Raw genomic sequence first — 19,436 nt, 5'->3', positions numbered from 1 at the left:
AGAATAAAGAAAAAAGCAAGGAAAGACTGACTGTGGGATAGATTGATGTTTTTGGTATAGACCCTGGGCTGGAATAACTGAGAACTTTAGAAAATTGAAAGAAGAAAGAAGGAAAATAAAAGTGGTTTTTTTGTGGACTTTAACGATCATAAAATATAAGAGTGTGTAATGAAGATATCTCTTCGGGAATTAAAAATGGAACTTAAAAATATGAGAGAATTACTACAGAGCTGAATCACTTTGCTGTGTTAGAAAAAATGGAAATGGCGATTGAAGAACAAGAAGAAAGAGCTTCAGAGGAGGAGGAGTCGACTCAAGGAGAAGACATTTTAAATAGACAATTAACACTACAAAGAAGTGGGGAAAGAAGGAAGGTTAAAAAGTTGAAATTTAAGAAGGCTATCAAAAGGGGGAATACCCGTGAAGTCAGAAAAGGCAGAATGACCCAGCATAAAAGGGGAAAGGAAGATATTAAGAAAGAGAGCGATATAAACTGGAATGAGAAAAGATATGGGGGAAAAGAGGGGGAGGAGAAGCAGTAAGAAACAGGTGCATGAAATAAAGAAATACGGAAATAGTAAAATGTTGAAAAGAAATTGTTTTTTCAGAGATAATGGTTGATGAACCAAAAAGGGGATTCTGCAGGGTGACAAGGGGTAATAAGAATATTTCTGCAATTAAAAATATTGAGAAAATAGAGTAATATAGATACTGATAACTCTTACTAAAAATCAAGGGAGGAAAATATGCTGTGGAATCCAAATGAAAAGATGTAATGATTATTATTGTAACTTCTTAAAAATAATGGTTTATTGGGAATCAAGATGAGGGAATAAAGGTATATTTTAATCATTGAGGTGTCACACTCAAAACAGTAAAACTTTTTTTTTAGTGTTAAAACTTGTATTAATCTAGAATTTATAAAAAGAATATGTAATGGAAAGGGAATATGGCAGACTAAAGAACCAACTAAATTAATAAGTTAATATAGACTATTAAAAGCAAGGAGAGACCTTGGTAACTACTACTACTACTACTTCTTCTTCTTCTTCTTCTTCTTCTTCTTCTTCTTCTTCTTCTTCTTCTTCTTCTTCTTCTTCTTCTTCTTCTTCTTCTTCTTCTTCTTCTTCTTATTATTATTATTATTATTATTATTATTATTATGCAAACACATATTGTTTATCTTTATTTTTAAAATAAATATTAAAGGATTATATTTGAAATAATTGAAAAAAAAGATGTTTCATTTGAGATTAATGAAAGAGGCTAGAATTTATGTGTTTGTTTCTCTCCTTACTGAAAAATTGGAATGGAAAAGGTAATAATAGAATTAAGTATGCATATATGAATGTATAATTGCTGTCATATTTGTATGTAAAGGTGATGACCTGGAAATATGTTGTCCACTAAAAAGAGATTTTTGTTTTTAATGTGAAAAACTGAATAAAATTTGTTAAAAAAAAAAGAAATGTTAAATTTCCATATTGGTTTTACTGAGAAATTGAATTTTAAGGTCTCTCAATGTGATGAAATCTGCACTGCAGAAACAGTGCACTGCAGAAACATTTGGCAATAATAAACTTTCCCAGAAAGAGGCCCTTATTAAGGGATTGTGCAGCCCAAACTGGATGGGGAAGAAGGAAAAAGGTTCAGGATAGCCAAATCCTAGAATTTCTCATGATATATTTACTAGGCAAGAAAGTTATAGCCTTAGTTTGCCAAAATTATTAGGTATAAGCTACTAAAGGATTGAATTAAATTATTTTGCCCCTGGGCTTGTACCTGATATTCAATACATTTCACTTGAAATTATTGATACTAAATATCCTATAAAAATCTAGAACATAATCTTACTACAAGTACCTGGCTCATATCCCACGTAGATGCTTGGTTTTATGGTATCTTCTGTTCTTGCTTCCCATGCAAGACTTTTAAAAAGGAACTGAGATTTTGGTGACTGATCTAGAAGTTTTACAACAAGGTGTCCAATCGTTTCTTCTACAGCTGCAGTAGTCTTCACAATATCCAACAGAATCTTCATCAGCCTACTATTGGCTTTCTGCAAAGTACGTCTGAACTCATAAAATAAATATAATTCAAATTAAAGCAGAATATGGTGTCTACTTCCACAGTTTGTCTTTTACACAAAGACTAGGACTCATGGCACTATTTCATTAAATCACTTGGAACAAGACAGGAATTAAAAAACCAGAGAACACATTCCGCAAGTAACAAATAAGATTACCAATTTGCTAAAACTAAAATCAAGAACTATTTACTAAATCCTACCACATAATCTCCAATTGCTCATAAAAAGTTATTTCCTCACAGATAATGGCTGTTACATTTGATCTTAGATAACATACCATGGTCAAGAAAGCAACAACTTTTCTCTTGAATGTAAGAAATATACTATTAATGGTCTCCCAAAGTAGATGTTCACCAAGCAATTTATGTTACAAATTATTTTTTCAGAAAATAATCACTACAAAAGTATTCATATATTAAAATAATAGACAGAACTCATTTACTACTATAACATATGCTGTGCAATGTAATATATATCAGCTGAAGATACTGAATAAGTGAAAGTTAATTACAAATGAACAAGCATATTTACAGTATATGCCAGATAATTTCTTTTTATAAGGATTAGTAATTTATAAAGTTAGATCCCAGAATGTGTGACCATGATTACTAGTCCAGGTACACAGATAAATCCATGGCAGATAAAGCAATCACCAGCTATATTTTATGTCTAGTGTGTATATCATTTTCTGTTTTAGAAACAGATTTCATTCTTAGTCAAGAGTCATATATTAAACACAAGTAAATTTATAGTTTGGAAATTTCACTACTCTAAAAACATGCTTACTTTTAATTAGGGGATGAAAAATAAGTAAAAAAAATGGATTAATTCCTATCAATAGGAATTTCATTAATACTTAATAGGAATGGATTAATTCCACTGAAATGTCAGAAAAATTGAACAAAAAGAAATCTAAACCTTTTAGCCTTTCTGACAGCTTACCTCTCTTTTGAAAGAATGTCAAGAGAAGCTTGTTCGTGTTGTTCTTCTCTATCTTCAACTTCTAAAATATGCTCTTTATTTTCAGTCTGACTCACACTTTCATTCTGGGTAAGTTTTGGTAATGGGAGAGAATAAAAAAGAGACAAAAATCCTGTCATATTGCAATGACCATATGTTCTAATTCATGCAGATATGCAGATATTTAAATAATAATAATTCACAAGTTTCAAGCAATTCTAAACAATGATTAAATCTCCTGTTATCGGACATTTTAGTTCTGGCAATGAAAGAACATTAGTCACAACCTGTCAGAATTAAATAGTTATGCTAAGTAAATAACTTCTTGCTTCCCTGTAGGATGTTACTATAGCAATATTAAAACAAGACTTTATTTTCAATGGAATATCAGCCAAACTCCACCTTCCTATGTGATCCACACCCACTTAAGTAAATCTGACAATCGTTTGCAAATGACCTACACTGCAGTCACAATGCCATTATATTTATATATCAGAGCAGCAAATTAACACTACCTGTGTTTGAGTACTGCTGTTTTTTAACTCAGAGAGTTGCTTTTCTCTCCCAACTATTAATTGCTTCTTTAGTGATTCTAGTTCATATAAAAGCATTTGTTCTCTTTCTGTTATGGCATTTTCATTAATATTCTAAAAACAAAGTGAGACGTCTCATATTAGAAACTCTGCAAATGTAACAAAAACCAAAGTTTATAAATAAATATAAGCAAAATATAGTAGAGTGAGTTCTATGTGGTACCAGATTCTCCCATATACTTTAAAATAATAAATACCCCAACTCACTGGGATTGACTTATCTCCTTCTTTGAATACACTAAGAGATAAAATTAACGATACATGGGATATTATTAACAAGCTTCATCCTCACAGCAAATGAGGCACATGAAATGTATTTCAATTATATTTATGACTTTAAGACAAATTGAACCTTGAAAGTTGGACAAATACTTTGACCATGAAATATTAGAAGTTCCACTTCCTAGGTTCATATTACCTCTGCTAACCGTATTTTAAGACTATCAAGCTCTGTTAGGAGAAGCTCTTGATTTTCTTTCTGCCTCTCCATTTGCTGCATGTGACTCTGTTTTAATATTTCTGTTGCCTGCTGATGCTCTTGATACTGACGAACAAGCTCCTGACGCATATCTTCCAGGTGATCCTCATAAGACAATATCTGGGTTGAAGTAACAATGCTGGAAGTTGAAACTTCATTTGTAATCTGTAATTTTTGTTTATAAGTGTTAAAAATAGAATATCAGCCATGAAAGAATTGTCATTTTATTTTCTGATAAGCAATTCTAGAAGTGGACAAGGTTATAAAAAGTAGTTTGCACTGAAGACCTTAATCCATTCCAATGGCAAATGAAAGATCCTCAACCTGAATTTTTTATTGTTATGCTCAGCAGAAATACGGTTGCTGGGTAAATAGATAAAATGTAAGAGGGAGGAAGAATTGTTAAAAATGGAATACAGGTAGTCCTCGAGATTTGACAAGTCACTTAACGAACATCCAAAGTTCGAACCATGTCTCAAAATTACATATGACCTTGTTTCAAATTTACAACGACTGCAGCATCCCCATAGCCATTTACCTTTATGTAGCAGCACTCCCTGCCTCTTTCCCCGTCTCCTGCTCCGATATGACCATGCAGTGCTTGGTCTGCTCCCTATGCCTGCTGGAAACATCCACCATTTGTAGCACTTCAACAATTCCTTGTGAAATGGTGGCTGATTTTGGAGCTTTCTGACCACATGAGCTGGCCGTGAAAAGAATGCAATCCTCTCCTGGCTCTTGCTAGGCTTTGGGAAGAGGCAGGATTTGCTGCTGTTTGCCCATGATCAATCATAAAATTCTTGATCTTCTCCCCCAGCCCCCAAACAGACACTAAAACTAAAGTCCGCACCTCTGTCCACCAATCTCTATCCCTCGACTCCAAGATGAAGAGTTGAGGGTAGGAAGGAAGGAAGCAAAGAAAATATTTCTGCCTTGAGCTGAAAAAAAAAAACAATTCCAAAAGTTTAAGTCTTTAGAACCCAGCTTTTTACTCTTTGTCTGACTGACTTTAGAATCCAGCTAGGACTCTACAGGCAAGTCCTAAATGGGTCCTAAAGTCAGTCAGACAAACAGCGAAAAGTTTTCAAAGATCCATTTTCTATCCTGTTTGCTGAACATGTTGCGCTATCGCACTCCTTATGAGTTGAATTTCTGCTGTAAGTTCTCTAGGCAAAAGGCTGAAAAGTTTGTCTCTTCCAACATTTTCAGTTTTTCTTATGAAGAAACATGGTTTTCTGGGGGAGGGAGGAGTCAAAGCAAGGAAAATGTTTGGGGAGGCTTGTCCTGAAACTGCTGCCTTTACATAGGGGCTAGCTTCCCAAAGCCTAGCAAGAGTCAGAAGCCAGGTTTGCAGTACCCCAAAGACCAGCCGATCATGTCAGAAATCCCCCAAAGTCTGGTTCTTTTTTGCCCCAGAAAAACAGACAGAACAGGCAGAACCAAGGGGGGTGCTCTGTGTTTTCTTTCTGCACTGAGAGAAGGCTCAGAGAAAAAGAACTAGTTCCACTTTTCTAGGATGTGTTTCTCCTTCCCTTCTGGAAGCAAGCACCATTTTGAAGCCACAATTCATTACAGCCATTTTGTAAATGGCACGTGCTTCCGGGCCACAGACATGAACTCTAGGGATGTGGCCAGAGCTTCAAGAAGGTGGTATAAGGTAATGGATAAACAGCAATAGAGGTTGGGCGAAGCATGTGAGACCCTAAGAGACAGGAAGTAGAGTATGATTTATTTCAGAGGAGTGGGGAAGGACTTCAGAGGCCTGAGGCTGGTGGACCTGTGTCCGCACTAAGCTTACTAGGATCTGCTCTACCCTGAAGCAACTGGTGCTCCACTTAATAACCCAAACATTCATTTAACAAGAGCAATAGAGACAGCAGGGATGGCTGGTCATTACTTGAGCCAATTCATTTAACTTTGTACTGACTTCCAGCCCTAATCAGCAGGCTCCATTACAGTCATAACTTGAAGACTACCTGTAAAAGAGAATAGAAGCACAAATCTTCTTTGCTATGGTATTTTGATTATAGGTAGGAAACAGAGTTCTAAGTTGTGTATTGTCCGCTTTCAATGTTTTGTTTGTTAGGAATCATTCCATTATATTTTAATTTCAAATATGCTATTCAACTCTTCAGTCCAAATAAAATGCATATTTTATTCTGTCTAGGAAATTACTTTTAATAATCTGGAGGGGAAAATATCCCAAATTGGTAATGGTATCTGAAACATAAATATAACTTTCCCCTAACACAATTTAAAAAGCAGACCAATGCATTTTGCTTTATGCTGAAGCCCTAAACATAGTAACTAAGGAGCAAGTCCTGTTCACGGCAGTGTGACCTATTTAAAAAAAACCATGCGCACAGGAATTGGTGTGTGTATGTATTCTTATTATTCTTTTAAAGTTTAGTTTAGATGGAACTTGTTTATATACTTATTTAGAAAATTGAATTAATTCAATTTTAAAAATGTATAACTTAAGGTTTTCCTCTTTGGTCTCAAACTTTGTTTTATATAAAATTATAAAAGGCTGCAGCTAAAAATTTATCCATTCCTTCCCTTCCCTTAATACTGTTGCGATGCCTCATTGTAGGGATATTTCTGGGAAGGATGAGTGAAGAAAATCAGGAGTGTGCTCTCAGAATATATATTCAGAACAGAGTCAGCCAAGGCACAAAGGTCAATCCACTTCCAGCTAAAGGAAGCAGGCACCTGTACTGGACTGCTATGACACAGGAAAATGGCAGAATCCGATGATCATCTTAGAGACAATGGAATAGCATCAACTCATACTGAGAGGGAAAAGGTAATGGCCAACCGCTCCTGTATTTTCACCAAGAAAACCACGTGGATAGAAAATACAAAGAGAATTTTGTATTTACCTAAATGGTTGCTAAGAGTCAACAATGAAATAGATCAGTTTCTGCCAACAAGAGGAACTAAATTAGGAAACTGGGCTCAAATTTATTTAGTGTTATATGAGAATAGATTTCCTGAGTTCTTCGTCTTTTAATTTCTTGACTTATGATTCTGGTTTGTTATAACATACCAGACACCCCAATTCTTCTGCAAGAATCAGAATTATTCTGCATATAATAATGTGCAAACCACAGAAACAGCATTCCAATTTGTTTAGCTGACATGCAAAAAATGGCAGGAAAGTCCAGAAGGGAATTTTTAAGAATGTTTGACAGAAATCTGATATTGTAATGCAACAAACATGCTAGCAAGCCTTTTGCTATTATGCACACATGAAAATAAAAGAGAATCTCAAAAATTAAACTATATTCTTAAAATTTATTTACCATAGGTATCTTTTCAATAATTTCTTCTTCATGGGAGGAAGAATACGTTGAAAGCTTTGGATGAAAATGTTGCACTTCATAGAGTGTAGTTTGTTTAGCATCAAGTTCAAATTGTCTTTCAAGTGGTGACATTTTACCATACAATTCTTCAGGCTTACTGCATGTCTTCTCATTTTTTTGACTATTTAATTCTTCTAGATATTCCTTTCTATGATAATTATTCTCCAGCTGAGTTTCTATGGGTTTCATCAGTGAAATTTCCTCTTCCTTTAGATTAGCAATTCTTGCTAGTTCAGTTTTCTGCGCAAATTCTATATTCATGGTTACAACCACCTTAATAAAAACATTGAAACACAAAGAATTACTTCATTCATGCTTCCATGTAAGCTAACGAGTAATCTATTTCCATGATTTAAGCATGAGCCAGCAGCGTGATACAGCTAATAAGACAAATACTAACTTGAGGTGCACTAATCACAAACAGTTCCACTTTTCTCTATGCTTGATAACTCTGCCCTACTCACTTGGAGTATCCTGTTTACTTATGGGCACCATAATTCAAAAAGTATAGTGACAAATACAAGTACATTCAGAGGAAAGCTACTAGAAAAGTTAAAGTTCTGGAAACCAAACTATGAGGATCAACAAAAGAATGGGTATCTTTCACCCACAGAAAAAAATAAAGGGAATAAAACAATAGTCTTCAAATATGTGAAGTGCGATCTTTTACATTCTTTCCAAATATATGAATCTCTGCAAGGGAAATAGCTAAACATGGAGCTTCCAAAAGAGTGATCAGAATTAAAAGTGACAAAATAATGTGATATGAAACTGAAATGAAGTAATGTTTGAAGGAGTGTTTTAGATATTTGTATGGAAATGAGAGTATTATGTTGAATGGTGAAAATAAAATGAATGCTTTGTATGTTAAGTATTGAACTAAAATGCTGTGAAAATATTGAACACAGGTTCTATAATATTTATGCATGCATGCACCACACATATTAGAAGGAAAATGCTGTTAGCATTGTGGACTGGTAGTGTTATATTATAACGGTTCCTATAGTCCTTCTTCCTACAATGCAATTAGCTGGGAAGGAGAACTGAGCTCAATGGGTAATCCCTTGTAGAGTTTACAGGCAACCATTCTCTTTACTCTACATTTTAATAAGTACATGAGCATATTTCTGAAGGTGATCTGGGGTGAGGTATGATTAATATGCTGAGGGTATTCAGTCAGCAAATGTAGGCAATCTAGGAAAGACTGGAGATACAGTGAAAGTTTCATCAACACCTAGAGGTTATGGGGTCCTGTATAAGATAAAACAAAGCTGAAGTTGAACCCTACGAAAAAGGAAGGTCAGCTCCAATTATACCTCTAGATCAATGGTTCCCAAACCTTTTCAGTCCACCGCCCCCTTTGTGCTACAAACTCATCCTCGGTGCCCTCCACCCAGGGGTGGGATTTAAGTTTCTGTGGGTGTGGCCTAATTTGAGGCATGGCTTGATGGTCACCTGACTGGGTGGGCGTGGCTTGATGGTCATGTGACTGGCTGGCGTGGCTTGCTGACTGGGCATGGTTTGCTGGTCACATGACCGGAAAGGTGTGGTTTGGTGGTCATGTGACTCGGTGGGCATGGCCAGGTGACTGATAAACCAAATACAAGTGGTCTTCACTTAATGGCCAGTTGTTTAGCAAGTGTTCAAATTATGACTGGCCTCCCCAGAGATACTTGACCTGTTTTTGGAGTTTTGACAGCCATGCAGATACATACACACACACACTCCCTTCTAATCCTGCTGGAGCAGGTCATTGGACTAGAATTGGCAAAGCATCTCTGATTAGATCCTAGTAGTGAATAAAATCTAATCAGAGATGCTTTGCCAATTCTTGATTTGTTTTATTTTTATTTCTTTATTTTATGCTGCTGTATTGCACTGACATGTGTGTCCCTTCTTGTGCGCAACTCAGAAGCTTTTGTGATTCTTTGCAGCAAAAATTACCAACCTCTGGCTTTGCTCGACTTTTCAAACATGCCGACATTGCCGCGCTCTAGGTGCAGGCCCCACAGGTCCACCCCATTGAGCCCACTGCATTGGAGGGACCTGCCCAAGCTAAGAGGCGGCAGGGGGGCATTCGAGGTACTGGCACCGCAGGCTCACCCCATTGACTGTTGCACCAGAGAGGTGCAAGGGGCTCAATGGGAGCCTGTGGAGTTGGCACGCCGAACGCAGTGGCGGCACATTGCAAAAGTAGAGCAAAGCTGCCTGCCGTGGGCTTCCTCAACCCTGTCCTGCTCCAGGAAGGAGGGAAGAGCACCGCCTTCTACGAGGTGAGTACCCCAAGAGGGGGGGGCAGCTTGGGAGGCTGAGCCCTGGCAGGAGGAACACCCTGTGAACTTGCTGTAAGGCACAGCAACTACAAAGAAGGGTGGGCTTGGCTGAGCAGGATCCTGGATATTGGGCATGTGGTCAAAGACCCCCTTCCTCTGCCTCCCCCTAGGACAGGGATCTGCAACCTTAAACACTCAAAGAGCCATTTGGACCTGTTTCCCACAGAAAACAAAACACCAGGAGCCCCAAGACATGGGTGGGCGTGGCAACTCAATGTCACTCCCACTGAGTCACATGACTCCCCCCCAGGTTTTGTGGTTTTCTGTTTTCTATGGGGAACAGGTTGCTCTCTATCTCTCCTCCCTCCCTCTCCCATCTGTATCTCCCTCTCCATCCTTTCCTCCTTCTCATCTTTCTTTCTCTCTCCCTCTCTCTCTCTCTCTCTCTCCTCTAACTCTCTCTCTTTCTCTCTCTCTATGCCTCTTCCTCCCTCCTTCTCCCCCAACTCCCTTCCCAACTCCCACACCTAGGGAATAACCGTAAGGAAATTTGGCCACTTTCTTTCTGTCTCTGGAAAGATACAAAAATAAACCTTGCATTCCAAAAGGAGTGACAGTCAGGCTGTTACCTCACAATGCTACGAGGTTGCTACCTTAGATCACGGCTGAAACCTTGCAAAACTAGGCAAAGACAGAGAGGGGAGCAGACAGAGCTGAATTGAGCCGAATCTCTCTCCCTCCGTTTGTCTCTCTGTGTCTCTCTCTTTCTCTCTCTCTCTCTGTATATTGCTCTCTCTCGCTCCCTTCTGCGTCTCTTCTCACTCTCTCGGAAAGCCCTGCATGCTCTCCTTGGGGCTCTTTGCTTTCTTCCCCTTTTCTTTCTTCCTTTTGGAAATCTGGGCTGGCTGAAGAACGAGAGGAGGAGGGAGAGGAGGGAAACCTCCACCACAGCTTCCGCTCCTTCCTCAGCTAGCCCAGATTTCCAAAAGGAAGGAAGAAAAAAGAATAGCGAAGAGCCCCAAGTAGGGCACGAAGGACTTTCCGAGAGTGCGAGAAGCTTCTTTTCTTTCTTCTTGGCGAGTTTTTGGAAATTCAGGTTGGCTGAGGAATGAGCGCAAGCCATGGCGGAGGCTTCCTTCCTTCCTCTCCTCTCCTACGCACCTGTGCAGCACACTTAAATTTAGTGCACTTTACTCCATCCCCTCCTCCTCCTCCTCCTAGAGCCCATTACAATGCTATGCATCGGAGCTGCTGCATTCGAGGCGCCGGCTCCGGAGCGGTGCGGCAGTCAATGGGGTGACCCTGCAGGGCCTTGAATGCCCCCCTGCCACCTCTTAGCACCCCCTGCCAGCCCCCTTGCCTCTTAGCGCCCCCCCTAAGGCATTCCACCGCCCCCCAGGTACCGCCCACTTTGGGAACCACTGCTCTTGATGGTATCGCATTCCCTCTGAATTCTATTATTGAATTCTATTATTGAGTATTATTGCTGGATAGGAAGATACAGACTATGCTTAGGAGGCTTGTGCCAGTTGTTGCCCTACATGGAATGGGAGGACATGTCAGCAATTCTTATTTTTATTTGAATCAGAGTTCTAATAAAACTCTGCAATGTGCACTCTAAGATTATCTTTGAAGGTATTTATAAACAGCAACTGATACAGAATACAATTATTTGCATGACAACCATTGGCACTTCCATAGATTTTCAGGTATAATTCAAACTTCTGGATTTTACCATTAAAACTCTTCATGGCTTGGTTTTTAGCTACATCCCAAATGATCTTTTCCAGACACCTCCTCTGTTTAGCATTCTCATCCCAGGATTTCCAGTGTCACTTACTTTCATGTGAATATCTATGTCCAGGGATAATATTTGATGACAGATCTCACTTTATGGCATTCCACCCGCAATTTGGGACCAACTACCTAGAAAGCTGTTAAAATGCAGCTTTTCAATGGGCTTTTGAATGTTGCACACATTTGAGATGAGCACCTGTGGTTACTTTATTATATTGCTCACATTTTTATTGGTTTTAAATTCTCCCATAGTATTCTAATACAACTGTACCTTTGCCACTTCTTGTAGAAGTTTTTCTTGGTACTGTTTTTCCAGCAATTCAATCATATCAGCTTCATTAGGTAACTGGGAAAAAAATTGTCATTTTTAATAACATTAGTTCTGAACATTTTTATGTCACAAATAATTGTATTTTGAATACCTATCATATAGAAACAAAGGATAAAAATACAGTCTTGCCTTAAAGAGATATAATGGAAACTGCATTAATACTGCATTATTACTAATCGCTTTCCTCAAATAACAGAAGCTCAAGGCTCTTACACTTATTGTAGCACAATGTTTTGTAGACAGAAATCTAATCCATCTAATCTAATAAAGCAGAGGGGGAAAAGCAGATTTTAATGTGTATTAAGGAAATATATGTTTGGTATAAGAAAACAGATAAAAATAGAATCACTAGAGCCTCAAGGCTAAGGATAAAATGGCATCAGCATTATAAAAAATAAAATCAATAAAGTTAACAATTTCAATAAAGTTAGTAGTTTTTTAACATTTATAGTTGTTATACTATTAGTGTTACACACATATAAACACACATACATATACTTACAAACATATGATATAATTAAGTTTCTATAATCAAAATAACATGTTTCATTCCAACTATTTCAAAGAATTCTAAAATATGTACAGATTTTGTTTGCACTAGGGTTTTGCTTAAGTAAAATAACAATATAAAATATATTTTTATATTCAATATACATTGTGTAAATAGGGAAACATAGTACCTCTATTACCTTCTCAGAATTTTTTTTAGTATCACCTTCAACATGTTTTGCTTCCTGCTTATCTTCATTTACATGGGACTTCACAGAAATACTAATTTAAAAAAAGAAAAATTGAGAAGTTGGATAGTTTTTCAATGTAATTTCATTTGAAGTTTTTAAAGCAGGGAATTAGGGCCTGACAATTTCTAACCACAAGGAAGTACTTGAATGGGACTTCACCAGGAATTTTATACTTTCCCAATTTTCAGCCTAAAATAAGCAGCCTCATTCTTTTCTGCATGATCAACACTCAGATGGAACAAAGACTTTTTGATCCTTTAGTTGTTGCTCACACTATTGAGGCATTTAAACACTGCAGTAAGCAGATGTGTAAGAAGGAAGTGCAGGATGCTGTTATTTAGTTTTGTTCCATAGATGCAATCACTCCTCTTTTGGAATCTAGATTATAAATTATCCTTGAAACAGGGCACTGCTCATACATTGTAGTTTTTTCTTTTAAATTTTCTTCAAATCTTGAACAACTTGAAGTGGAATAGGAGGACTTCATTTTCTCGTTGCTTTAATGTGATGCAACACATTTTATTAAAAGGCATAAGCAGCTTCTGAAAGATTATACATCACCAATAGAAGGGAATATCTATAGTTCAAGGTTGAACTGAGGTGCCCTTCGTGCTCTTTTAAGCTTGGTGGTTTTCTTGCAGACATTTTATTACCAAAGCAGGTAACATTATCAGAGCTAGGAGAGAGTGGATTTTGTTCTCATTTTATACACTAGTAGCCTGCCTTTTCAGGGAAATGGTCTTGATGGTTCCTTGATTAGGCTGTTGTTTGCTGTTAGCTTGTTTATCTGAGTTGGTAGCTTCATGATTGAGGTATTGTTTGTTTCTTGACTATTGGTGTTAATTTCTGCTCTTCTGGATAATCACTGATGATATGGAGGTTGATCATTTCATATCCTTTTTTACTTTTGGATTGAGTCTTGGAATGATATATAGATGTTGATCATTCCACATAGAAAGCTGATTTCTCTGAATGCCAGACTTCCAAGAATTCTCTGCCCATCATATCTTCTGACTCTAGTTTGTGTTCATGGATGCATTAGTGTTCAACAACTAACAACCTAATCAAGGCAACCACCAAAATCACTTGTGAAGGTCACAAATGGCAATCATAAGACTGTGGGATGCTGCAGCTGTCCTAAGTTTGAAGAGTAATCATAAACCTACTTTTTCAGCACCAAGTTGCTAAGTTCAAATAGTCCTTAAATGAGGAGTTCTCACTTTATTTTAGATTGTCATCAATTTTCTGCTTCTCAGGTAATAGGAACAGTGGGGCAATACAGAAGACTTTTTTTACTTGAGAAAAAAGAGTATCAGAAAATGATAAGCTTTTTTCAATAATGAAAAAATCCTGCAGATAAATACCATATTATTAGGTGAATTATTTATATCTAAAAGGAAAAAAACCACCATATAATAGACATTATTATTTAGGAAATACAACATTGTATAATGTACCAATACAAAATCCATATTTTTACATATTTATTAATAAAATCAATAATAATCTGTATGACAATTTTCAGGATAAATATATATGAGCAACCTTTTCTTTTTAAAATTCAGATACATACTATACATTCTTTTCATCTGACTGCTTGGAATGAAGAGATGAAGTAATAGACTTCTCTTCTTTGTTTACTCTCCCCTTTACAAACTGGAGATAGATATATACCCATGATCCTACCCATCTATCATATACAACAATTATGACAAGCTGCAGAAGTCTTTTTCAGCACTACCTGGAAATGCTGAATATTATATCTGGGATCTTCTGAATGCAAGCCCCATGCTCTATAACTGCGCTGCAATATACACTTTACCTAGATCAGGGGTCTCCAATCTCCAGTCCACGACACTGTCACAACCTATTCAAAACAGAGTCGCACAGTGGTGGGCAAGTGCATATGTATGTGTGCGACCAGTGGCCGTCTTGCAATCGTGCACAAAGCTCCCCTGATGCAAGTGGCAATTGTATCGCACAAGCATGACCGCATGCTCTCGTACGAATGTCCATCTTGTGCTTGTGTGCAAAACTTCCCTTGTGCAAAGTGGCAGCCATCTTGGGGTATTGACTTGCACGACTGCAAGAATTCCATTTGTGAACAAATGGAGTTGCATGTGCTCATGTGTGCCTCATCTATTATTCACAAGGAACTAAAACCTTGGGCCACCAAGCCAGAAATGTTGGGTATCACTCTCCTAGATCATTCAGGACACATGGAATCAAGTATCCAACTGTAGCGTCTTTTCCTTCTTTTAAATGAAACATGGCTGGAATTGGGAAAATACAAAACAGGAAGGATAAGCTCTCAATTTTCTACCTTGGTCAGAGTCTGTTAGCATCAAAATTAACTCTGAATACACAGAAAAACTGTTGAAATAAACTCAAATCATAAAATAAAAATAGGATCCAAAATTATAAATACCTGGAATTTTCAGAAGACGCACTGGCAATTTGGAGTCTATTCTGTAGGTGAACTAACTCGATAAAATATTTTTCTTCGGTTTCTTTTAACTGCTGATGGAAATATGATCGAAGATGCTCAATTTCTTGGGCATGTTGTTCTTCTAATTGAAATTTCAAGTTCTCTACTTCTTCCTGAGAAACTGACTTAACTTTAATGCCTATAGATGAATAAATAATAAACACTAGTTTACTTAATAAAAAAACAAGCAATGAATATGTCAGAATAATATCTTAGAATTTTATACAAACACACACACACAATTTTTCAGATACAAACTGAGTGACAAAAGTATGAACATTCATAGGCAGCCTCACCATGCCTACAGAGTTCAAAAAAAATTCAGTGCTATGAAAATAGACAAGAGCTATTTTGCTTTGCTGAGAAGCATGAAGATATCTAGATCTGAACTTAAATCTTTAAACTATAAACATTTTAAGATATTAAATATATTACTCAGATTACAAAATATAATAAACTAAGATTATTATACTGGATTATAGTGTCCTTTCCTTTTGTATTTCTTTCATATGCATAAACGTCTTAAAACCATGTATGTCTACTTATATTAACAATATAAGTCTATTTATATTAACAACATAAGTCCATAATTTAAGGTGCATATCTTTACCAACTAGATCTTGAGATGCTGTAGGCCAAGATTTTACATTCTGTTGAAGAGAGCCATTCTCTTTATCATTATAATCAGCATGGGATGTCTGTTGATCTTCCATCTGAAAAATTTAAACAATAACAAAAAGTAGAGAAAAACATGTACATTAATTTTTAAAAATCAGCAAAGTAACCATTTTTGGCAAAAGTGTAGAAATTTTTCCATCACTATAATGTTCTGAAGCTTTTGCACTTCTAACAATGTACTGCCCATAACATATTCCATGAATTCAATAATAATTGCCTGGACATTTGTATTTACAAAACACAAGAAATATTATATATCCAAGGTTGAAGTTATTATTTCAGTTATTCAATAGCAATAACACTTATACTTATATATACAGCTTTACAGCCCTCTAAAAGTGGTTTACAGAATCAGCATATTACCCCCAATAATCTGGGTCCTCATTTTACCCATCTTGGAAGGATGGAAGGCTGAGTCAACCTTGAGCCTGATGAGATTCAAATTGCCCAATTGCAGGCAGCTGGCAGTTAGCAGAAGTAGTCTGCAGTACTGCATTCTAACCACTGCACCACCGCAGGTTCAATGAAATGCTATGCTTCTTTATAAATTTAAAATTAAACAAAAATTTGGTTTTTTTTTTGTATTTTCAAATATATCAATAAAGTTAAATATCAAGATAATGCTTTGTATTTAAAACATGTCAGATTTTATTTTATTAAATATGATTTTATTTATTAAGTAGAATTAAGTAAATTAATTTTAAAAACCCTATAGATCAAAACCCCAATAACTCCAATAAGATTTATTTCTTAGTGTATTACATATATTGTACTTAATATTTCAAATCATAATATATTTAGGACACCAGAACATTTTAAATTTAGCATCTTCTGGGAAAAAAATTGCAAATATTTGAGAAAGTCTACAGTTATTTATATTTCCTACATCATTTTTTTCCTCTTACAATACACTAAATAATAAAGATTATATAGGTTACGTTCCAGATTTACTACAGTAGGTTCAACAGAATGTCTGATACTCATGGTAGTCTTGAGGAACAAAATACTCACTGTACGTTTCAATATTTAGCCCATTACAATCTCATAACTCTAAAGAGTTCCACAATTAAATAAATCAGAACACATTCAATCCAAATCACAAAAACAAAATAAGAGATAAAAAAGAGGTACAAGTTATTTCCTGAATGCTATCCAGTTATGAGGCAAATATGATTGCCTGGAGGGAGAGGGGTGGAGCTTTCCACAGCAGTTGTGCTACTTCAAAGATATTGTCTAGCTGAGAATCCTCTAACATCTCAGAACTAAGAGACACCAAAGTTCTTGTCTTGATCTAATGCCATGATGGCGAACCTATGGCATGCGTGCTTTGGGCACTTGGTGCCGAAAAGATTAGCCATCATTGATCTATCATTGATTTAATTTCTGTATCCACTATCAAGTGGACCTGTAGCACTGTACTACAGATCAATAAATCAAGATTTAATGTACTCTAATGCAGGGGTCGCCAACTTTTTGGACCTAAGGGACCACCAAACTCATAATTTTAAATCCCAGGGACCACTAACCGGTTCTTTGGGCGTGACCTAATTTGTGGGTGTGGCTTGGTGGTCATATGACTGGCTGGGCATGGTTTGTATGAAAATATTATAAATATTTATACAAATATTAATCTTTTTATAAAAAAGAGCAACTTCTACCCAAAACCAGGCAAAGCAGACAGGCAGATTGAGTTCCTGACAGAATCACAGATTCATTCAGAGATCTATCTATCTGCCATTGGCTAGCTCAGTCTGTCACATAAAACTTGCTTGCAAGCAAACTCACGAGATTAACTCACAACACACCATGTATGTAAATATTGATTTTTTTTATTAAAAAAAGCAACTTTTACCCAAAATCAGGCAAAGTAGCCAGGCAGATTGGGTTGCTCACAGAATTATTCGGTGATCTATCTATCTGCCATCGGCTAGCTCAGTCTCTTAAATTTGCTTGCCGTGAGTCTGCACTGAATAATAGAACCTTCAGTCCTAAGGGAGTTTTGGCTCTGCTTTTAAGCACAAATCTAAAAATCTAAAGACTAGCTAGAAAGCAAGAAATCCAACCATCTCCTACTTCCTAGCTAATCTAAATCTCCAGGCACAGCAGAACAGATGGTTGGAAAAAGGAAAAATAGCAATTTAACAGGCAAGTTTGCTGGGTAAGGAATGAGTGGGCGGGGAGAGTGGGTTTCTGTGCAGCCTGGATTAATTGCTTTTGGGGGGGTGCTCTGGGGGTGAGATTTGTCTGCGGCCCACCAATATTTTCTCACGGCCCGCTGGTTGGCGACCACTGCTCTAATGCAAGTTTATTCAGAAATAGATATTATTTTCAAGAAGTGTATCAATACCCAAAGACGCTTTTTTCCAAAAAGCAAATGAACTTTTTTTTTCTTTGAAAATATTTCACTTCTCATTCAAGAAGCTTCTTCAGTTCTAACTGGTGTTCTAACTGGTGAGGAATGGAATGATTTACTTCTTTGCAGTTATCTGGTTGTTAGCACTCTGAAGGTGTATTGTTAGCTCTCTTAGAGTTGTTAAGCATTTGAGAGCTTATCTGTATCCTCAGGGTGCAAATAGGTGTGGAAGCTTTCTTGGACTGCTGAAAAGACTGCATTGTAAACAAAAAATAGATAGTGTCATATCCCTCCCCCTCTGCTCAACTTTAACAAATCTTACCTTTTTTCTGCTTTCTATGAATTCTACTTGGTATTCTAGTAGCCTCTGGGTCGTTTCCATTGTATTATTCAGGAGACTTTGTAGGGTTCCTTGCAAAACTAAATTACAGAGAATAAATAAACCGTATATATCATTTCATGATTCTAATATAAATTTTAATTCCTTGTTGTAAAATACATTTTTATTAAACAGTATTCTACTTTTCTTATAATAATGCCAGTAAGATATTAATCTTCGAAAGTCTAAGGATGTATGTGAATTTTTAATCTCTATGAATTACTTTAAATAAAAGTACTGAATTATAGCAATAGCACTTAGACTTATATACCGCTTCACAGTGTTTACAGCTCTAAGTGGTTTACTGAGTGAGCATATTGCCTCCAACAATCTGGCTGAATTATGAATGATTTCTCTCTCTCCTCATCACCTGTGCTCCCACCTGCAGTCCTGCCTCTTTCCACTTTATGGCCCACATTGTTCTGGATGTACAATAGCACATGGGGCTACACTGCTTAGCAAGGGACATTCAAATTGCTATCAAGGACTACTTGTACTATGTGAGGGCAGGGGAAGCTGCAGAGCATAAAACGGATTTTGTACTTCCATGGCAGTGTTCCCCAAGAAAAAAAGATACAGCAGCAACTTTTGATACAGGTGACTTACAACTTTCTTTGCTGGCTTCCCCACTGATTTTACTTGTGGGAAACTGACAGGGAAGATCACAAAGGGTGATCCATGTGTCTGTGAAGTCCTGCGATTATCAAAACTTTGCAGACCAATCAAAAGTTCCATTTTTAGTATGTCCTAACTTTGAACGGTCACTGAACGAGTGGTTGTATCCGAGGACTTCAATTCTATAAACGTTTGCTCAAAGTAAGCCACATATAGGTTTGCACATGAAGAGTTTACTTGGAGTTACCTTGAGAGTCTTCTGTTGGCATTAATGCTGAATTAGAATGATTTCTCTCA

The 19,436-nt window shown here is 36.8% G+C and overlaps 1 protein-coding gene across 1 annotated transcript in view; it reads right to left on the bottom strand.

The window, feature by feature from the left end:
- LOC148123932 (A-kinase anchor protein 9-like) overlaps window positions 1-19,430 on the bottom strand; it is a 28,266-nt gene extending 8,836 nt beyond the window's left edge. Inside the window, exons 1-11 of the mRNA XM_087916944.1 lie at window positions 19,387-19,430; window positions 18,468-18,565; window positions 15,725-15,827; window positions 15,055-15,253; window positions 12,567-12,657; window positions 11,827-11,901; window positions 7,426-7,758; window positions 4,061-4,285; window positions 3,565-3,696; window positions 3,032-3,135; window positions 1,864-2,072 (exon numbers count right to left, since the gene is read on the bottom strand). Coding sequence (XP_087773070.1) covers window positions 1,864-2,072; window positions 3,032-3,135; window positions 3,565-3,696; window positions 4,061-4,285; window positions 7,426-7,758; window positions 11,827-11,901; window positions 12,567-12,657; window positions 15,055-15,253; window positions 15,725-15,827; window positions 18,468-18,565; window positions 19,387-19,408 — 1,591 coding nt within the window. The 5' untranslated portion in view covers window positions 19,409-19,430. The remainder of the gene's footprint in view (window positions 1-1,863; window positions 2,073-3,031; window positions 3,136-3,564; window positions 3,697-4,060; window positions 4,286-7,425; window positions 7,759-11,826; window positions 11,902-12,566; window positions 12,658-15,054; window positions 15,254-15,724; window positions 15,828-18,467; window positions 18,566-19,386) is intronic.
- Between the last annotated feature and the right edge of the window lie 6 nt (window positions 19,431-19,436).

This window comes from Pseudonaja textilis, chromosome Z (assembly GCF_049901715.1).
Source record: "Pseudonaja textilis isolate UNSWEBS1 chromosome Z, rPseTex1.2, whole genome shotgun sequence".
Taxonomy (NCBI): Eukaryota; Metazoa; Chordata; class Lepidosauria; order Squamata; family Elapidae; genus Pseudonaja; species Pseudonaja textilis.
Note: the sequence above shows the minus strand (reverse complement) of the source record. Positions and strands in the feature narration are given on the sequence as shown.